The following is a 22,573-nucleotide window of genomic DNA, read 5'->3' on the forward strand; positions in this document are numbered from 1 at the left end:
TTGAGTACACTCTAGAGATGTTTATTGTAGGGTGATGTAGTGTACAGATTCTTCAGTAAATTTATTTTCTTTCTGCGTATGAGTATGAGGATGCAAGCTCCGTAGATTGATTATGTTTTTTTTTTTCATAATCCATACAAAAAACAACCCTATACAACGTTTCCTCTTATCAGGTGTGGTAGGTTGCCATGGTTGCTTCTGATGATCGACAGTCTATAAAGAGTTGGTCTTTATGGGAGATAGGTCGTTTTCTACGTGAGCAACAAACAACGGCTGGTCAGTTCTAACTTCTAAAGACATTCACATTAGCCTTGTATAACTGCCTTCTTTTTTATATTTTTTCCTACATTTGTACAACCAATCTCAATAATGTTTCCTCATAACTCATGTAGTCATGTACCTTTCTTTTGCGCAACAAGGGAATTAAATTCTCCCTTTAGTTGTTCGACCTCCTCGCCACCATGCCGAAACAAATAAACCGATGGGGTTCTGTCTTTTAAATAATGTGGCTATTGCGACAAACTTTCTTATAAACCGAAAAGTGAGAGCTAATTGTGTTTTATATCGTTTGATACATAGATTTTGTTTTTTAAAACATGAATTGGATATAATTTTCTTACTTTTTTGTTCAGGAAGCGGGTATCAAGCAGGTGTTGGTTGTTAATTGGGATGTCCATCACGAAAATGGGACTCAAAAAGATGGTTTTAGAAAGTCTCCTGTGTTCTGTTCATGGGTAAAGGAGATGACTTTGATTTTGTAAATATGGGGATTTATGGAATGCTTATATTTAGAGTTCAAGCCATTTAAAGTTTGCAAATTGAGGTAGTAGTTCATATCAACTACAGGGGCAAATCTGTGTCATTTATGTAGGCATGGCTGGAAGCTGGATATGGGTTGTGTGTTTTGTCCTAAGCAGACAGGTAATGAAATCAAACTTAAATAGGAACGGGCCGTATGTGTTCTCCTGTACTTATTTTTAATTCAAAGATCCAGATTGTGCAATTAAAAGAGTTATGTTTAAGAGATCTCTATTAAGACATTAACAAATTTAGACAGCATATAGCAAGGTAACTTCAAAGATGGAAATTAATAAATATTTTTAATTTGTCGATTTATTAATGACGAGCTCGGTGTATTGTAACCTATTGGTGGCTAATAGTAAACTTGAGGTATTATTCATTTTAGATTTTTTGTTTTGATTTCCCTTGCTTATGTGGATAATGGTACATGGCTTGAGATTGGGAGTTGTGTTTATAGGTCTTATGGGTAGTAAAATGGCGGGTTGGGTAGTGAGTCAAAACATATTTGGGTACTAACCGGTGAAATTTCAGGATGAATAGTAACCAGTTTGTATTGGACATTGATCTGTCAACACATTTTTTCCACTATTCAGTCACAAAAATACAAGAAATTATCAGCAAACTTGAGGTATGATTCGTTTTAGCTTTTTTGTTTTGATTTCCCTTGCTTATGTAGACAATGTCATATGGCTTGAAATTGGAAGTTGTATTTATGGGTCACACTGGTAGTAAAAGGTGGTTTTGGGTAGTGAGTTAAAACGTATCTGAGTACTAATTGGTGAAATTCTAGGATGAATCATAACAGTATTTATGGAAAATATATAATTAATGGCAACAAAAAGCACTCATTGTCAAGTGGAAATGTTACAGAAAAAAAAAAGAAAGATTCAAATGTATGTAACCCATTAATAAACAACAAATACGTAATAGTCAAACAGATAGGTTGAAACACATGGTCCATCATTCGGTTAGCGTGAGTTTTGAGTCACTTGCTTATCCACGGGTCGATTTGGGGTGAGTAGATGATGCTCTGGTAATGGTTTTAACTGTTCTGCCTAAACACATTCGAACAAGTTTAGTTCGAATGTGGCCTTGTCTCGACAAGTTATATAATAGTCAAACAAATAGGTTGAAACACATGGTCCATCATTCGGTTAGCGTGAGTTTTGAGTCACTTGCTTATCCACGGGTTGATTTGGGGTGAGTAGATGATGCTCTGGTAATGGTTTTAACTGTTCTGCCTAAACACATTCGAACAAGTTTAGTTCGAATGTGGCCTTGTCTCGACAAGTTATATAATAGTCAAACAAATAGGTTGAAACACATGGTCCATCATTCGGTTAGCGTGAGTTTTGAGTCACTTGCTTATCCACGGGTTGATTTGGGGTGAGTAGATGATGCTCTGGTAATGGTTTTAACTGTTCTGCCTAAACACATTCGAACAAGTTTAGTTCGAATGTGGCCTTGTCTCGACAAGTTATATTGTAAACAAGTATTTACAACCAGGTTTGGCTTTCAAATATACCGGTTCTGATGGAACAGATGGGAATTGTGCATATAAGTCATGCTAAGTTAACTTTTTTTATATTAAAATAAGATCTACAAGTCGTCCGCCTTTCTCTTTTATATGTTTGGTAAAACCTGTATATATATATATATATATAGGTAAAAGTTAATTAAGGGACACTTGTTAATCTAGGGACACTAGGGACACTCCCTGGCCGTTGGATCATCAAATTTCGATGGCTCAGATTAGGTTTTGTAGACATAACGCGCGCCTCCGGTTTCATGTGAGAGGGTAATTACGTACTTTTATCCTAAACTCTTCACTTCCATCAATCCTCACACACATCGGTACTCTCTGGTCATCTTCTTCCTTTCTCCTCCCCCAAATCAGTCGCCTTCTTCTATTTTTCGATCACCTTCTTTTCTCCGGTGTTAACTCCGATTGCTTGACCTGTTCTCCGATTAATTTTTCCTTTTCTCTGCCGTTTAATCCGATCGCTTACCATACCCTATCTAGGTTCAAATCTTTGATTACGGTCCAAATCTCCGTTCTCAGACCAAATTTCCGTCCAACTGGTTGATATTTTAGCAATTAATCGTTTTTTTTTTATTGTAAAGAGGAATTAATTTTCCAATTGAAGCTCCGATCAAGCTACATCTATTAGGTAATCTTCACAATGAATTTATCTATTTAAGCTCTGATCTTGTTTTAATTTTGTAACATGTAATTTTAATTTTAGAATTTAACTTCTGATCATTTTGAAATTGAATCAATTAAGTATTTTACTCTGACAGATGTGATACCTTTTTTTTTGATATCTATTGAAATTAATGTGTATGTTATTGAAGCTTATATGTAAGGTGTACATATCTTCTACTAAGATATATTAGATTAGATGTGATACTTTTTAATTTATGATTTAGGTTCTTTTTAATGTATTCTATAGCAATTTTGAGTGTAAGCATATTATGATGGTTGTGATGCAAAAAAGGCTAGACGATATCACACAAAAAAACAGTTAGAAACCAGATTGCCAAATGTTAAAAATAATAAATAAACAAGTGTGTTTCTTATTTTTCTTTGTGAGGATACATTATTATTCGAGTGTTTATTAAAATTTTGAATGGCATGAATGATGGTCTTAGACACTTTGATGCTATCTTTTAAGTAGTATGGTGTTCATATCTTTGTGTTCTGCATTCAGATATATCGTGTGAGGGTTGTTTCTTTGCATTCAGGCTCATGTTTTGGCATTTAGAGCAGAAGGTTTGGTTTTGTGTTGAGACATTTGGCATTATGTTGGAATTTAGAACTAATTTAACAATATCTAGTTATGCATTATTTATAATTCATCATGCATTCATGCTTTTTTTTTTTATTCCTCTCATGTTTAACTAACTTAATGATTGTATTTAACAGTGGATTTTGGGACACCGTAGATGACTCGCCTGATGGTGATTCAATAATGCAGAAATCCTATGCATAAAATTGTATATTTGCATCTGATCAGGAGATACTACAAGCATTACAGCAAAGTGCAATTGGCCAGAACTGAAATTTCAAGCAAACAATGCATGCCTTTCTTGAGGTTTAAGAAGAATGAGGTCATGGCACTTGGCGTGCAAGCGTTGGATCCAAGACTACCATTTGGCGAGATCGAAGTTCTTCAGGAGAATTTAGAGTTGATACAGAGAAAGACAGATAGGCCTTGATCATGTGGAAATATTGTCTGCTGCTGACCCGGATGCTGTTCTCAAAGCTGGTCGGCATGCTTCTTTGTTAAAGCAAGCTCCACCATCACCAGGATCTCCTACCTCCATTTTCTTGACTGAGGATGGTATGTCGTATATGTTGCTATTTTATACTGGCAAATTGGTGCTGTGAGTAACAGGTCCATTGGGTACTTGTTTATTTTGGAAAAGCAAATAGGTTCATCTTTATCCAGGTGAATTTTAGTGTACGTCGTAACAGTCGTTATGAAGTTTGGTTGACCAACAAGTATTTACTTGTCTAGTTTTAAACAATTTATGAGATTTATGGACTGAAATTAGACTATTGAAGACTTCTCGCCCATTTGATCTATATAGTTTGGGGTTAATTATGATTTATTCCCATAGTTTTCAATGTTTTGACCCTTCATGATACAGATATAATCCTGTTAAGTTTGTGCTGACTTACTGTAAACACTTCAAAGGGTTGAGCCTCAACTTTTGAAAGTTATTGGTTTTTAGTAGATAAGTTAAAATGTCAGAACACTTGAGTGGTGGTTATAACTTGTAAGTGTGGTTCAGAAACGAGTTGTCTGACCCATGAAGATAATAGTTACACCCATGCTCCGGTATGTCAAGCCTGTAACAGCATGGATCTTTACGCCTCTGTTTGAGACTAAGCCCATTGGTTCTAAATGACTTTGTCCATGGCCCCGAGGAGATGAAGTAAGATTATAGTCTTTGATGAAAGGACTAATTACTTGGAAAGTCCCTCAACTTGTCGCTTAAACTTTTTCTGAGGCTCGAACAAAAAAAAGTTCTATTTGAGGTAATAAAAACGGCTAAAATAGCTATTATGGGGCCGCGACCGATTTATGCTTATGTGGACAATTATTAGCTGGTTACGCCCATAATTTTAAAAAATGATTTCCACGTCAATAGCCATGTAGATCTACTTAAAATATACTCCCTCCGTCTCATTAAAAGTGTCACATTTTGAATTTTCAAAATCTAACTTTTCTAACTTTGACCTTTAATGATTTTGTTTGTGTTAGATAATACTTGATGAAAGTTATATGAAGTGATTGTGTTTTAGACGTGTTTTCATTGTATAATTTTCATCAAATTTTATAAAATACAAAAATATATATTTGTGGTCAAAGTTTATAGAAAAGAACTTTAAAAATTCAAATTAGGACACTTTTGATGGTACAGGGAGTACTAATATATCACATGGATAAAGCTTTTTCACTCTTCCTTTCTTTTTTTTTCCCCAAATTAAAACCGTATCCCATACTACATCTAATAATAATTCGGGTCAACAAGCATTCTAATATATCACATGGATTTCGGGTCAAGCAACAAAGACCCAACAGATTCGGGTCAACAAGCATTCTGATATGTGAAAGTGCAGGCGAGTTGGAACTAGAAATATGGTCTTGTTCTTGCAATGTTTTGTAAGTCTTCCTCAGATTAAATCGAAATTAAGGAATCAAGACCTTCATTTGGAAGTTAACTTTTAAGTGACGATGATGGGTCAGAGAAGTGATGGTGGCGGAGGTGGTGCGACAACACCATCTTGATTTAAGGTTCCGACGTGCTTAAATTCCGGCGACGGCAGTGCTAGTTCTGAAGTCAAATCACGCCGTGTATATCAATTTGATTGGATGTAAACTGCTAAGGCTTTATCTGGTGAAGTGTGAAATTGTAAACTGCTAAGCCAATGGAAAGTATCGATTTGAGTGGATGTGGAGATATCGATCGGAAAGCTTCGAACCTTTTTTTCTTCTTATTGATTTGCTTTTGTTTTGCTGAAAGTAATAGATCACTCAATTAATGTATAGATATAGTAATATAGATACATATTCGAGAAGATTGATGATGATGATAATGATATGGATTTATGTAGGGGTGTTCATTATTTGGTTTCACCCGAAAAACCGCTTAATCCAATTGAATTTGGGTTAATTGGGTTTGGGTTGTTTGGATTTGGTTGGTTAATTGGTTATAACTGAATAAAAGTATCGGGTATTGGATTGGTTTTGGGTAAAAAAAATAAAATTTGGGGCCCAAACCGAAACCCGATAAGTTAATATTGATGAACTTGGTTATATCGCGTAGTCAAACTGCAAGTATTCTAGAATAATTGTAGTATGATATCATGAATACAACACCATCACTATATTTATGTAGTTAATTTACTTAAGATATGTTACAAATTTAGTTCTAATTTACTATCCATGATAAGTCGTTATATATGTTTAGTTTAATTTTTGAATCATTTTACCTTTTCGGATTTATTGAGCCCCAATCCATTAAAACCGAATGTTTTTTGGGTGGTTTGGATCGGGAGTTTACATTTTTGGATTGAGTATTGATTGGTTAAATTTTTATTTAAGACCCGATTAAACCAAACCGATTAACCTTATTAAACCGAAACCCGATCGTTTGAACACCCTTAGATTTATGTGTGATGATAATATATAATATATCTATAATGGATCTGACGTGGTGTATAAATTTAGACATGGCAATATATTTTTTGTTTTATTAAATCTTAAATCAAATAAAAATTAAAAAGTGACCGGCTAAAGTTATTTTAGCTCGTATTATTACCTTAAATAGAACTTTTTTTTGTTTGAGCCCCAGAAAAAGTTTTAATGACAAGTTGAAGTATTTTCCAAACAATTAGCTCTTGATGAAAACGTATTTTTGATAGTGTCCATTAGAGGTTGAGGATTGGCGGGTTAGGCAGCTTGGGTAATGAAGTTCTGTTGAAATGGGTCAATGTTTAACATTGTTTGAAATAGCAGGCGGAAGGTTGACTAGACAACATTCCAAAATTTTCTTTCAAATATTAAGCCTGTGTTCTTGAGTTTTTTTATGAAGGAAGAGTGAAGAAGAGAAGAGAGATGAATGGAAGAGAAATAGTAGATTTTCTTTCCTTTCAAATCATCCCAAAATTGGGAAGAAAATATCCTTAACAAAATCTATTGAATTCTCCTTCCATATCTTTTCCTTTCTTTTCTCTTCTTCTTTTAAATAAAACTAAAGAACACAAAAAATTTTAATATCCTTCATAATCCTTTCCTTTTCCTTTTAAAAAAAACTCAAGAACATACCCTAAGGGTGTGTTTGGTAGAGGGACTCAAAGAAATAGAAATGAAATAAATTCTTTGTTTGGTTGAGAAAAGATATCAAAGACACAGAGATATCCATTTCTCGGGAAATAGATTACTTCATAGTATGATTTCCCTACATTTTGAGAATAAATATAATTTGTACGTGAAATTTTTCTTATAATTCCCCGTGTCTATAGCTGAGAAATGAGTAAGGCCAAAACTAAAATAGGTATAAATACAAATAGCACGTGCAAAACACATTTAACACACAAATGAAAAGTCCATCATTGATCATACGTTTGCCTTCCTTCTTTAACTCCTTTTCATGAAAACATAAATTTTTGTAAGTGCGCATATATACACATATATGATATATACATATATCGGTAAAGGGATGAGAAAAACGGGGAAGATCACCGAAGTGAGGGGCCGCGGCCTTCGAGATAAGGGGTAGTGGTGGTGGGTCGCCGGAGATTTAGGGTGTGATGAAGTTGGGGATCTGGTTTTATTTACACTCCATTCTCAAGTTTTTTTTTTAAAAGATAGGAAAATAAAAGATTAGAAAACTTCTATTTGCATTCTTCAGTTTCTTTTTCAAAAGAAAAGAAAGAGGAAAAAAAGAAAACTATTGCCTTTTTGATGTAATAACCTTCCTCCCATTTTTAGGAGGATTTGGATGGAAAGTTTTTAAGTTATGTGTATAATTACCAATTTATCCTAACTAATGACAACTATATAGAGAAAATGACATAATTGTAAATTTATAGCTTTTTTCTCTTTCTTTTCTTTTCTTTCTAACTCAACAATACTATTAACTTTGTATTTTCTTTTCTTTTCATTAGTTTTCCATGTAACCCGAGAATGCCTTTTTAATATATAATTTTTTTCCTTTTCTCTCCTTATCCAATTCTTCTCCTTTCCTATCATTTTAAAATAAAACTCGAGAATATAGTGTTAACAATGGGGTGATGAAAGGAAAGTGACAAGATGGAAGATGTATTTTTATTTTTATAATATATAACAATATATTGTTAAATGATTTATTAGGATCACATTTTTTGTGTGTATGATTTAGATTTCTATCACTTTTGTGATTATCAAAAGCCTTCGCCGTACACTTTTCCAGAATTACGTTTTATTAATTTTGTTTATTTCTTCTCGATTTCTCTACCAAACAAAGAAATTCATTAAATTTCTCAACAAATTTTATTTCTTTAATTTTGTTTTCAAAACAATATTTTAATCAAGTATTTCTATGCATCAAAAAAGTAGATGTCGGGCGACTTATATCTTAAGTTCATCCAATTTTTATCTTTTTCGTTTATCTTTCGTTTGTTTCTGAATTAAAATCATGAACTTTATAGTAATAAATTTGAATCTACTCATATTATCATCAACGACTTTTGAAGCTACGCACCCCATTTAATTTCTTATACGTACGGTTAAACCCCTAGATATATGTATATAAGCTGCGATTGAAGAAAATTCAAGTGTGAGAATCGGCAAAATTGATTTTTTTTTTTTTTCGTATTGACCGATGAAGGTTTGAGAGTTGTGCTTTTTTTTTTTTTAAACATAGGTAGGGGGGATATATATATATATATATATATATATATATATATAGGTAAAACATACCGTTGGCTGCAACATATAAAAATTTCTTACCATATCTATATTTTATATTTTTAAAAATAAGGGGGCGCTACCGTTTTTTCATATAAAAATTCTTACCATATTTATATTTTTAGACTATCATATATACGTAATAATGTGTCTTAAAAATATGGTATGTCATATGAAACTCCTACTTTCCGTATTTATAATTATTAATTTTATTTTTATATAATAAGAAAACAAAATGCTAAATACAATTTTAAAATGAAAAATTATATGTACTTTATTAAATATTCTATAAGTATCATGGTAAGTTTAACAAGTTCTATGATGTCAATGGGTTGAAATAGCAACATCCCATATCTCCAATGAAGGTTTGTTCTTTGGGCAACCAGGGTTCGAATCCAAGGGGCGCAAATTTTACCCCATATGACATTATGTCGTAGATGTCGTCCCATTTGGCGATTAATTCAGAGGTTTTTCCTGACATTCTACCCGGTGGGTGCAGAGACTACGTATAGGGTGAACAGGTTCTAACAAAAAAACGAATTTTAAAAAAAATAAGTATTATGATATAAAAACTTTATTTATAATTTTATGAAAATGTTAACTACAATCGGTAAGAGTTATCATCAAAGTGTATTAAATGTATACTCCTCAATTAAAAAAAAATTATGACTATTTATGGAAAAAAATAACAGGTGACATCTTTTTATTTGCAGTGAAGCAAGTAAGCTAGACGCATAACAGTATTTTTGTTCATTTGTTTGAAATTTTTTTTATTTTAAATCAATATTTTTTCTTCATTTTCGTTTTAGATTTATTTTAATTGACCTTACTTAAAAAATAAATTTCAATATCTTTATTAGTGCTTCTTTGTTATTGTATCCTTAGGCCGGTCCTTATACGTGCGTCCTCCCGCGTCCGACGCACACCACCGGGAGGACGCCATTAGCACGAGTGCGTCTTGGCTAGCTTCTGAGATGTTTCTTACATGTTTAGACGTGCAACTTTGGTTGGTTGTGGGGCCCAAAGTGTACCGTTGTTGAATAAAAAACAATTTCAAATCAAATTTTTAGAAACAAACGGCTAGTAGCCATTTTTAAATTACTTTTCTTTATTTTCATTTTTTATTTATATCACTTCCACACTACCATTTCAAATAACAACCATCTATAATATACAAATCTCTATCACTACAAACCATTTTATCTTCCTCAAAACATTCCATAAACCATTTTTTATAAATCATTCCATTCACAATGTCTAGAAGTGTGTGGACTCAATCAGAAGATCTTTGTTTGTCGAGGTGTTGGATGTTGAGGAGACCGGACCCTGTTACGGGTAGGTGTGAAATGAATAATCCCGGTATATCCTTTTGGGACGACGTTACTGCAATGTTCAACACGGAGACCACTAGAGGACCACGAAGCAAGGCTCAACTGCAAGGTCACTTAAACAGGATTCGGAAGGAATGCAAACAGTTTGAGGCAATTTGCTCACAGTTGAATTCACAGGAGAGGGGCGGCGATGATGAGCAATATTATGCAACAGCGCATCAGATATATCGGGAAAAGCATGGGAGGGGCTTCAGATACGAGCACTGCTTCAGGCAACTTATCTTTGTTTCTTTTTAATTGCTCTGGATTATGAAGTGAACTTGCTTATATGATTAAGTGTGTTTTAGCAGTTTGCATTGTGTGTTGTCTTCAAGTATTGTAATGTTTTTAAGTATTTTAATAAAATAAGTTTACTTAATGATTTAATAAGAAAATAAGTTTATTCATAATTTTAAAAACATTACAAACTTAATAAAGATAAACATACAACATAATATATTGTGAAACACATTATTAAACAAACGGCTACTTATATCTTCATCTCATAAACTGCTTTGGCATTATTGATCAACTCATTCAAGGTGATGACCGCACAAGCAATTTCTTCCACAGCTTCTTGAATCTTGTCGAACTTCCCTTGGAAATAAGTAAAGTATTGACACTCAAGATCAGTACAATGCCCCGTTTGTATATATTTGATTTGTTCGTGACACCATTTCTTTTTCGCTTGCAGTTTTAGACCAACTTCAACAAGTTCGTCTTTGAACATTTGGTGGTCGAGGATATCAGCCATGACACTGTCATTCACTTGATCGACAGTCATTGGTCGTTTTTAGTAAGGGGCATTTGATGAAGAAGCCATTGCAGATGTATAAAGGTTTGAGTTTTAAAATGAAATATCTGGTAAGGAGGCAGTATTTATAGCTAGAGTAAAAGAAGCTCCTCCAATGTTCAAATTTCAAAATATTTACAATTACAGTCCCTTTCAAAATATTTACAATTACAGTCTCTCAAACTGCCAAAAATTCAAAAATATTTACATTTCCAGTCCCTTAACGGCCAGCTACATTGTCACTCTATAAATACCAACGCAGAGGATTAACCAGTTTCATCACCATTCCATTTGTGTTTAATCTAAAAACTTGTTTCATCTACTAACTCACTCACCATTCCAAATGGCTTTATCATTATCAAACAAGAATGTTCACCGACCTCGTCTCACCGAAGATGAGATGAAAACACGAATCATGACCGATATCAAAGAGGACATCCTCCTTCAAACTGAACTCTCTAGGGTCCTGGGTTACATACGGAAGAAGAGACAACAATGCGACCAACACGTTCAGGAAATAGAAGCACCAGGCCGCAAGGTCTCGAAACACGAAGAGACATATTTGCAGTTTCTGCAGGATGAGAGCAAAAGGGTGAAGAGGGTGATCGACAATGTTTTTAAGGCCGGTCACACGTTGACTGACCAATGCACTTGGACAGAATCGTACCACGACAACTGCGGAGAAGACAAATCAACGTGGGAAGTCAAATGCCCAGAATACGACAAGTGGTGGGCCAATAAAATGGCTTACCGCGGATTAGGAAAAATGTCAATCAAAGATGATGATGATGAAGAGTAATCGTATCATTATTATGTATTTCATGTTTTTTTTTCCAGTACTGTCTTTTTTATTATTGTATTGTATTTTATTTTAAGTAATGTAATGTGTGTTTAATTATAACAAAATGTGTTTTTTTTTTAATTTTGTGTAAAAAAAATTAAATAATAAAATAGTGAATGAATAGTGAAGAAGTGGGGAAGAAGTGGTAGTATAAGGAAGGAGGTGTTCTTGGGGTATTCTAGAAGAGAGAAAACTGATTAATAGTGGAAGAAGTGGGTAAGAAGTAGGGAAGAAGTGGCTCCTATAAGAAGTGGTCTTAGAATAGCACTATATTTGCACATTTTTTGCCATGTTATATGTGCCTTTGATATTGTGACAACCTTAATTATTGGTTCCTTTGACATTAGCTTTTTGATTATCTACAATGGGTATGCGGGTTATTAACCACCTATAGGGGTTCCATAGGGACGTCATTGTGGCACTGATGGCACGACACTTCCGTAACAGTGTGATCGGCTACGGCGTCTCATCTTCGTTGGCCGTATAATAGTGTTAGGGGGCATATGGGTTGACCCTAGTTTGTGTTTGTGTTTGGGGTTGTGTGCCAACTCCTCATTCACCTTTGGTACATATGGATCTGCAGTCTTATGTGCACCTTTCGGCCAATACTTGTTGTATTTAACATACTTGATAAGAAAGTGTTGGAATTTCGGCCGGTGTTTGTTATATCTAACATACTTGATATGCCGGCGTTAGAATTTTGGACCCCACTGTTCATACCCCTTTGACCTCTCAGTTCATTTCAGCTAAGTTTTCTTTGATTCATTGCTATAGATGTCTCATTTGTTATTAGGTTACTCATCATTCACTATCTATAAATAATTGTTTAGTTCCATAATAATATTTGTTCAAAAATATATTGCTTTCGTTTTGTTTTTGTTATATCCGCGCACTGAGCAATTGGCTCAGCCGCACTTTTTCTTTCCCAGCGGTAGGTATTAAGAAAGAAAGAAGATCTGGACTTTTAGCTAGCTTCCACGCATAATGGATTTGTTGAAGATAAAGGTTGAGGATTATATTAGGCTATGACGATGATTGTAAAAATATTAAGAGAAATTTTTGGATAGCACTCTTGTATTATTGTTTAGATTCGATCGTGACACTCTATATTATGGGTTTAGAAATGGGGTGTTACAATTGATCTCACTTAAAAAATAACTTTCAATATTTCTACCCCAATCCAACGTCCGTATGTAACTGTTTATAATACTGTATGTTTGAAATTTCTAATTTATATTTTTTGTATTAAATTATATAGTATCGATATCATCTCCCCGTATAAAAATATATGTATTAATTTTGAAACTAACGAATGTATAAAATATCAAAATAAATAAACATAATAATAAATATTGTAAGTCGTTTTTGAACAACATAATGTATGCACAATGGACTACTCATGTATTTAATTAATTTATATTTTGTTGTTTTTAATCACTAATTTTGTTTTAAGTAAGTAATTAATACATTTTAACTTTTCATAAAAAATTCTTACAGAATACTTAATGTAATTATACTTACGGCTTCTTAATTTTTCATAATTATTAATAAATAAATTATTGAAAACATATATCCACACAAAATTAGAAGTTAACAATTTTTCAAGCTACATAACAATTTATATTAATATTAGTTGTTTGAAAGTATCAAATTAACGGTTTGATTTTATTGTTTATATTTTTAAATTTGAAATTAAGATTATAAGGTTTTCTTTATTTTATTTGCATATATTTAATTAATATTTTTTAATGGGTTAATAGCCCGTAGCATCTCAGACCTCCAATGAAGGTTTGTTACTTGAGCAACCAGGGTTCGAATCCAAGGAGCACAAATTTTACCCCAAATGACATTCAATGTTGTAGATGTCGTGCAGTTTGACGATTAATTCGGGGGTTTTTCCTGACATTTTGCCCGGTGGGTGCAAATACCACATATATGGTGCAGAGACCACATATAGGGTGAATAGACCCTGACAAAAAAACGAACGTTAAAAAAATAAGTATTATGATATGAAAACTTTATTTATAAGTTTAGGAAAATGTTAACTACAATCTGTAAGAGTTGTCATCAACGTGCATTTAAAACTCAAGGAAAATGTTAAATACAGTCCTAAAAACGACACTTTACGTGCATAAAAAATATGTATTTTTTATATAAAAAGTCCATCCTTAAAGTTTATAATAAGTGTATAACTAATTAACAAAACTCAAATGAAATCGTAAGGGCTGGGTGCCTGGGTTTAGCAAAACCCAAATCTGAAAATAAATATATAAATGAATGGCTACTATTGATTTATTTATGAGGACTAAATTAAAATATAATAAATATATTTTCTCAGATTTATGGAAACGGTCCTTCAGGCACCGGCCACCGCCTTGGTTCGTACACTTTCTCAGATTTCTACTTTTATTTTCAACCTCCATTTAATTATCCATTACTTTTATTACCTCAAATTTGCTTTATGATTTCACACATTTTGTAAGTTATTAGTTACTCTAGCCTTTTTTATGCATCAATTTGTAACTGTTATCAAGAGCTCAAATTTTGCTACAGTATACTGCTTTGAAGCTAGAATTTAGACCCTCTTAGTATTATGAGATTCCATTGATTGGTTTTTGAGTAGATGGAGGGGTTTTTCCCGTTAACCAGGACAATCGTCTTCTTCGTATGTACACCGTATTATGTAATAATTGTCGAACTTTTTCCCTGATCACCCCAAGATAAATACCTAGTGAATTTCGAACTTAAGGAGTGAGACATTCTTGTGAGGAACTTAGGACACCTTGATGCTAGTTGATGGGTTTTTTTAGTATAAACCTGAAATTTCGTGAAGCTCTTTGGTGGGCACTGGGTTGGGTATTGGGTCAAGTTAGGTTTGGGTCGGAACGAGCCAAGTGTATTATTAGAGGTTTAAATGGACTCATTCATGTAAATAGAAAAAAGTAAGCACCCAATGTCGTCTTCCACAGGTTTTCAGTTGACAGTGTATAGGAGAGGTTAAGATGTAGACAACCTTAAACCTACCACGACGGTGTAGTGGTGTAAGAGAGACTGCTTCCAGTTCCGGTTCCATCTAAGATAGAAAAGGACCTACAGCCTTACAAGACATGAGGAAAAAACCATTGACCTCTATCTCTAGAGGCAATGGTTTATCCATCCTTTGCTGATTTGACTCAGTCGTGTAGATAACTATACTATTATGATAACAATCTTAAATACACTTAGGATGACTGTCGACCCATTTTCATTTTAGCCAAGTTTTATCATCTTATCCTTTGGCCCGTTTGCAAAAAACCACACGACCCATCTACCAATAAATGTGATTAGAATGTACTCAATTGATTTATGAAACTATATAATAACTCATGTTCCTTTTGTATTTCCATGAATGATGAAACGTCTAGCAAAAACGGCGTTGAACAACAAAGATGGGTTCTGGGGATGGAATTCCCCGTTGGAGTGTCTATGATACAATTAAGACTATACCCTCGAAGCCCGATGGTTTAATGACTGAGATTGATTTAGCTATTTCTTCTCTCGAGTATGCTAAGGCAACAAAGCTTCTGAATTCTCCAGCTCCTCTTCCCAAGAACAAGAACATTGATAATGGAACCCTTAAACCTTCAGCATTGTATGATGCCCGAAGGGCAGATGAAGCGTATAAAGATGGGCTTGCATATCTAACTGCAGGCAACCTTGAGGAGGCGTTTCAGTCATTGAACTTGGCTCTCTCTAAGTGCCCGCCCTATAAGACTTCTGCTGTGGCTAAGCTTCGATCTCTCATTACTCTAACGGCTCAACGCCTTAGAAAGTCTCCAGGATGACTTGGGTTTGTCAATTTGTAGTTTTAGCACAGTTGTTTGATTAAGTCCACTAGAAGATAACTGTATATAAAATAAATAAATATTTCTGCTCCTCAAATTGGGTTCTTTTTCCAATTTCTTATTTCCCAAAAAGTTCAGGAATTCCCTTCTAGAAACGCAATAAGATTGCTCTAAGTCTTTTATACGAAATTATTAAAATTTTAACACTAATGGTTTTGGAGGTGATTTTATCACTTTTATGTAATGCAAGATTTACAATTTCAGTAGTTGTGACTTATTTTGTATCACATAATTTTATAGTAGCTTTGGTTAAATATGTGAATAGCATGGAGCCATGGATCAAGTCAAAGTTAAACGCATAAATCAAATTTTTGGATAACTGTTTCTATAAATGCCCACAAATCAGAACATAATGTTAATACTTTGAGTTGTGCAACTAATAACAAGTTTGTGTTTGTATCATGAGTTTATAAATATAATTAAACTTCAATAATGTAACAGTATGTGATCTTTTTACTGCTTCACGGCTTCACGCCTTTACATGTACCAAATAAACTTTGCCTAAAATGTGACACTTCACAAACAAGAGTTATTTGGTTGACAAAATCCACGTTCATGACTAGTAAAAATCAAACAAGACAACATAATAAAACATCAATCTTTTCGCAAGATGGTAAGTTAACAAGTGACTAAATAATTTGCTTTACACATAATTGGTTCACCAACAATCATTTACTGTGAGAATATTGTCTCATCAACAATCACTTTCTATGAGAATCAATCTTTGTTCCAATAACTGTAACCATATGTCTATTATACGGCTACAGAAAGACAGCTAAGTTCAAAACACATTCAGTCAAATAGTTTCTATTCACAAAACGATAATTCAAATGTTTGTCGAAGGATTTATTCATAAAAGTATATAAACAGTCTTGTAGGCATAAAAGTATATAAACAGTTTTAACTTTTAAGATTTTAACATCTCTATCTAGTTTCGATGACATTTGTTCATTTAAAATTTGAAAGCAAGACTATCCTTTTTATTCTATGTGACATGACTACACTACAAGTTCAAAGCAAAACACTAATTCTATCATTATGGTTTTTCTGCTATTATTCGATTGAAGAGCAGAGAACAAAATCCAACCAAACCAATGTCGATAGAAACAAATGCAAACGTTGATTGGCAGGAAAAGAAAGCAGCCTATATGAACAGAGTTTCTGAAGACAACAAACAAGATAGAGGCCATGATGCATCTCTTATTAAGTCAATGATTAAGCTCTGTGCTCGATGTATGAACCAGAAATTCCAGATGTTCCCAGAACAGTCACCTGCGATTTGAGGAGAGCATATTTTACACAGTTATTTCCAAATGATTTGATTAACCTAAATATGAGAACCAGAAACTACTTTGGAAATTTTACTACACAAACAATAGAAGTTCAAAATGGTAAGGCAGATTAAAATGGGTCAGTTCCAGTTTGCTATAACTACAAATAGCTTTTGGTCCATTACGATAATTTCTTATAAATCGTTGATGTGTTAAATATGACAACAAAAACAATGTCATAACAATGATAATAATGTAATTTTATACAAAAAAAAAAAATGATTTGGAGGGTGCAAGTATTTAAATACATTTTGGGCAATTTTCAACTCATTCAACCCATAACCACTACTCCAGTAGTGATACATCATATTCCAGATCTATCCATCGTTAAATAAATGGGTCAAAACCGCCACCTCTATTATTCAATTCTCTGAAATGAAACTCCCTCAACTTCAGTACTTCACAAAGGAAGTAAAAAAGTGGAGCAAAAAAAGGCATTAATGCCACGTTTATACAAATTATGGATTCTCTGCAAGGATTAATATCTTAAACTAAGGCAAGAAGATCCATCACATAAGACCATTCCCAACCCATCACACCCAAAAGGTATTGCCACGTCAAAACCACCTTCTCATCACATCACCTCCTCTTTGAGACATGATGGCCATCACCTTCCCCTCCATAACACCCCCACCCACCAGCTCCCCTCCCCAACCCTTCACCGCCCCCACCCTTAAGTGATCACCACCTTTCCTTTAGGAATGGCCTAATAGATACAGAGCACACAAATTTCAACAACCAGGCATGTGTTGCGTTAGAAAGAGAGAGGACATACCTTTCCCCAATCACCACCAAGACCACTGCATCTCATTTTCAGGTGTATCAATTTCATTCCTAGCTCATTCTCAACTTTCTTCTTTAAATAACCCTCATCTGGTCCAAAAGAGTCCAAATATGCATAGTAGCGTCCAAATGCTACACTTAACGCATTAGCAACATCATCTGTTAAAGGTTTTACATCCTGCAAGATCGTTTAACCAGTTAAACAAAAAAAGTTGTCAAAATATGCATATAATCCCATCATTAAAAAGGAAGAGTTAATGCACCTCGCCACTCAACCCAACACTATCATCAATTTCCATTTTCAAAGTCACAAGGAACCCGCTGAACTCTTCAACTGCCTCTGCAGCACGTAAAACGTTGGCTAATGCCTCCTGGCTAGCCTTGTCTTCGGTGCTTTTAGACAATGCTCGCTTAGTTTTATTTACCACGGCGTCTGGTAATTCACCCCAGTTTACAGCCATTAGCTCCTTGAAGGCAAGCTTGATATCACCATCTTTTATTTCCGGCAAGTGTGTCAAGCCATCGCTGAAACAACGTGTACTTCCAATTCCCATAAAAGGAGAACGAGTGTCTATATAAAGAAAATGTTATCAGTTTACCTTTCCACGCCATAACCATAATAGAAAAGAAAATGTTATATAAATCAATATTAAAGTCATTATACATAAGGGCATAAGGCAAATTCCTAATGAGTGACAATGTAATATAAAATTTATTAGAATTCGACATACTGATAACATCTGTATTATAGATGTATATATATTCTTCATTTGTAATGAAGTAGGTAAAAACTGAGTCATATACTAAGGAAAATATCGACCCACATAAAAGTAACTCCCAATGCTGTCTTCCATGGGTTTTAGGTCCCAATACTGTTACATCCATATGATTAATCCGTCCTCAATGGGACTAGAATCCACAACCTCTTGGTTTATAGTTCACTTCGAATTCCGCTAGGTCAAAGGCCCCTTAGTAGACCAAGTCACATACTATTATACTAATCAAGGTGTTAGGCCACTAGCATACAAACTTTTTCTATAGAAGCTAGGCTACCATCACACATCACCTCCATGATTTTCAAATTTTCTCTCCCTACATTTTTGTGAATTTCTTCAACTAGCCTTTAATCCCTATAATCTTATAATGTTAACCAGTTAGCTTCGTATTTACTCAATGCAACTTTTTATACGCAATGAGTCATGACATGACTAATTACTAGAAGCTTTAGAGTTCAAAATACACTTCTCAGCTTTATCCTAACGCTCAATCGTGACGTCAAAATCTAAATATATGTAGTCCATATCTCCGAAATTACTACATTTCTTGAGCCAATTATCATCCTTTTCACTACTTTTTTAGATGTATGTATATATATATATATTCATCTAAAAATTCACAATTATATAAACTGATTGACGAAACCCTAACAAACATCATTAATTAGATACATATGCACACACATACATAATAAAACGATAGAAACAAATATATATGTTACTGGAAATAAGTGAAGACGGAGAATGATGGAATCCACGGCGGAGGAGGTGGTGGTTAGTGGTTACGCTGGTGGCCGGAGCGACGAAAGTTAAAGATCGGCGTGAGATCGAACGGCAGAGAGATCTCATCATCATCAATTTCTCCATTGTATATGTTTGAAGCACAAAAATGTTTAAATGAAACAATTTTTTAAATTTATTTTTATTTTATCAAACAAAAATTCTTTTCCTTTTTTTTTTTTTTGTTACAAACGATAGGGACTGAGATGTTAACCTTGATTTTCAGAAAGATCAAATTTAGTTTTTTTATTGTGCTTTTTCTTTTTCTTTTCAATAAAAGTGTAAAATAATCACGAATAACGGTAGATCTAACATATATCGTTAAAATATATTGCGAATGACGGTAGATCTAATAAAGATTTATCGTATATTGTCTTAAACGGTGTGTGTTAAAAATTCTCTTGCAGATTAGATATCCAATTCAAACTCTTCGATAATAAAACTTTATTACCCAACGATGGATATTCACCCAGACTCATCATAGGTGAAAATTAAATACCAATAGTCACATAATTTTTTTCTACCCTACTTTACGATTATATATGGTGGTACATACGTGTGATTTTACTCTTCATAATGTTAACCAAGATTATTTTCAGTTTTACTTTTCATCAATAATTGTGCATTATTAATTGATGAAATACTAAAAAGGAAAATAACCGACCAATTTTTTTTCCTTTTTTTGTTATTCACAGTGAATTAATTAGATGAGGATCTTATAAAATTACTTTTGTCAAGTAAAGTTAGAGGCAACTTGACTATAAGGTTAAAATTAAGGGTCAAAATTCAAAAATCATATTTGAACCTTTAACCTTGATTTTAAACTGATGATCAAGATCTTCAACTTTACTAGTTTAGTTAAATGTAACTTTAAGGATCCCAATTCTAATAATCATATGTTGTAAAAAGTAAAAACCATGGTATATAATCCAAAAAGATATAAGAAATTATTTTTATCGTTATATTATATAGGCACTATGCTAGTGTTAAATAAGCACATAATAAACCATCATCAAATGGTCTAGTTGCATGGAGATTTGTTTCCTTATAGGAGGTCTCAAGTTTGAATCCTACCTTTGACATATTTATAGGTAGTAATAGGTATTAATTTCCACCTATGGTGGGCCTGGTTTATATCGCAGACCCAGTTAAAACAATCTATATTAGACCTCCTATATTCAGGAGTAATTCACACATTTTAAAAGAAATCAAAAGTCAACGGTCGACAAAGCTGACCATCATCTATAACCATTTTAAGCCTGAGTAACTGAATTACATGGATCTTAGTTTTAACTTTAATTGACACTAAAAATTATAAATAAATAAAAAAAGTTAACCTCCGCTTGCATGGGTACAATTTTGCATCTACATCTATATATCTATATATATATGTATAAACTGGGTAAAACTCGTGCGATGTCCTTGTTCATAAATCCAGTGGCATTTGGTGGGATAAGGTTGAGTGGTACCATAAGGTCTTGGGTTCGAATCTCACAAGGGTTTTTTTTTAAGTTATTTGGTACGATAATACTCTAGGGGTCTGTTAGTGATCCAAACTAGCCATTCAAAAGAAAAACAAAACGTTAAACCCATGTGATGCATGGTTGGATCAGTGGTAAACACTTTGACCTCATAGGTTCGATCCTCATCCCATGCAAAGGTTGGAGGGCATTTTCTATCATTTAGGTAGAAATGGAAGCAGTCTCTCTACTTAGGTAGAGGTAAGGTCTGCCTACATCTTAACCTCCCCCATACACTATCGAGGTATTGGGGATGAAGACCCACGGAAGGCGACACTGAACAAGTTACTTCTTCTTCTTGATATTTTATGTAACAAACTAAAATTATTTGTCATAAAAAAAAACCTAAAATCGTTTGATTTTGAAAACCGATACTTATTTATTGAAATCGGTATACACTTCCATATAACAATAGCATGACAAGTAGTCAATTAGTACGCACATCTATATAAATATTAAAACAATAGTTATCCTAGCATTTTAAAGCCTTCTACAATTTAAAGCTATTTTTAAAAATTGTCACATAGGTCTTTATCCTATGAGGCATCTCTATATTTTTTTACAATATATACATCTACAAAATTATATTATCTAAAACTATTAAATTAAATAAAAATAAAATCTATATATAAACAAAATCTTACAAAAATAAAAGTAAAAAATCACATTCTATATAATAATAGAAACCGTATGAATTTAAAATCTATTTTTAAAATTGGAAAATATTTGGTTTTCAAATTATTTATTTCTTAATTTTACTATCTAATATAACCAATATTATATATCACATTGTAATATAGTTTTTTATTCTTTTCGTGGTGGTGATTTTACGTTTTATAAAAACTATTATCAATTACTAGGTGAATTCAACGTAATTTGAATCATAGGTTTGTTCCTTGTAATCTAATTATAATTTGAATTTAGTTTCTAACTATATCTAATTAAAGCTTTTCAACTTTTATGAATTTTATTATTTGATGAAGTAAGTTTTATGAAACTATTTTCATTGAAAGAGTGTGCTGAAATTCTAATAAGTCACATATCACTTTGCAAAAAATAAAAGATCGTTATGATTTTACATTATATTTACATTTTAACTTCATTTTATGTTCATTAGTATTGCATGAAGTATAATATGTGATAGTTAATATGAATATTTGATATCGTATGCTTTTATATAAATGCAAAGATTTTCATAAATAATAAGAGTTATATTTTGAATTTATCTATTTCAATAAATGTAAAAATTTCCATTTAATGATAATATAGATTTATATGTACATGCCTAAATAATGTATAGTTGTTAAAAGTTATTATAAATATTCATATCTAAAACAACATTTTTAAATAACCGCACATCGTGCGGGTAAAAGACCTAGTAACATATAAACTTGTATCGAAGGCAACAAGCCAAACAACCGAGCCTGTAGCCTAGACTGAAAAACAGCAGTAACAGCCACAGAATAAAAGAGAAGCAGATGCTGCACGTTTCCGCAGTCGCAAAAATTTGATACAAGGCATGCGATAACTGTACTGAACAACATGGTCGATGTGCATATACATTGATTCGTGGTTACTACCTTAGTTCATCTGTAGATTACCTAAATTTTGATACATATTTAACAAGATCGTTTGATACATATTTACATAATAAGATCCTCCAGATGCACAAGGGGTATTCAAAAAGTTATGAGATAAACGTTTACAAAAAGGTCAGCCCATCTTATCTTTGC

General features: G+C 33.2%; 3 protein-coding genes and 1 long non-coding RNA gene across 4 annotated transcripts; 3 read left to right on the forward strand and 1 right to left on the reverse strand.

Moving 5' to 3' along the window:
* The first annotated feature begins 176 nt into the window (after positions 1-176).
* Positions 177-4,409, forward strand: LOC122608099. The gene is made up of 4 exons (XR_006325162.1): positions 177-276; positions 633-921; positions 1,333-1,429; positions 3,728-4,409. It is a non-coding gene; the product is annotated as an uncharacterized LOC122608099 (long non-coding RNA).
* A 5,606-nt stretch (positions 4,410-10,015) lies between these two features.
* On the forward strand, positions 10,016-10,390 carry LOC122608903. The gene has a single exon (XM_043781976.1). It carries the CDS (start codon positions 10,016-10,018, stop codon positions 10,388-10,390), a length of 375 nt encoding a protein of 124 aa, XP_043637911.1.
* A 3,681-nt stretch (positions 10,391-14,071) lies between these two features.
* Positions 14,072-15,704, forward strand: LOC122606925. Its single transcript, XM_043779819.1, has 2 exons — positions 14,072-14,144; positions 15,171-15,704. The coding sequence occupies exon 2, from the start codon at positions 15,195-15,197 to the stop codon at positions 15,588-15,590; it is 396 nt and encodes a 131-aa protein (XP_043635754.1). The 5' UTR covers positions 14,072-14,144; positions 15,171-15,194; the 3' UTR covers positions 15,591-15,704.
* A 956-nt stretch (positions 15,705-16,660) lies between these two features.
* LOC122607260 (succinate dehydrogenase subunit 5, mitochondrial-like) lies at positions 16,661-19,540 on the reverse strand. Its single transcript, XM_043780198.1, has 4 exons — positions 19,263-19,540; positions 18,028-18,335; positions 17,757-17,942; positions 16,661-16,922 (listed from the first exon to the last, which is right to left on the reverse strand). Exons 1-4 carry the CDS (start codon positions 19,405-19,407, stop codon positions 16,866-16,868), a joined length of 696 nt encoding a protein of 231 aa, XP_043636133.1. The 5' UTR covers positions 19,408-19,540; the 3' UTR covers positions 16,661-16,865.
* Positions 19,541-22,573: the final 3,033 nt, after the last annotated feature.

The sequence above is a fragment of the Erigeron canadensis genome, chromosome 7 (genome assembly GCF_010389155.1).
Source record: "Erigeron canadensis isolate Cc75 chromosome 7, C_canadensis_v1, whole genome shotgun sequence".
Taxonomy (NCBI): domain Eukaryota; kingdom Viridiplantae; phylum Streptophyta; class Magnoliopsida; order Asterales; family Asteraceae; genus Erigeron; species Erigeron canadensis.

What these genes read in the sequence shown, in the direction of transcription:
- LOC122608903 (XM_043781976.1), top strand. Translation starts at nt 10,016, where the DNA reads ATGTCTAGAAGTGTGTGGACTCAATCAGAAGATCTTTGTTTGTCGAGG.
- LOC122606925 (XM_043779819.1), top strand. Translation starts at nt 15,195, where the DNA reads ATGGGTTCTGGGGATGGAATTCCCCGTTGGAGTGTCTATGATACAATT.
- LOC122607260 (XM_043780198.1), bottom strand. Translation starts at nt 19,407, where the DNA reads ATGGAGAAATTGATGATGATGAGATCTCTCTGCCGTTCGATCTCACGC. An exon ending in GTGTTGGGTTGAGTGGCGAG is followed by an intron (nt 17,943 to 18,027) that starts GTGCATTAACTC and finishes ACGATCTTGCAG; the next exon opens with GATGTAAAACCTTTAACAGA. An exon ending in TTGGTGGTGATTGGGGAAAG is followed by an intron (nt 16,923 to 17,756) that starts GTATGTCCTCTC and finishes CTCAAATCGCAG; the next exon opens with GTGACTGTTCTGGGAACATC.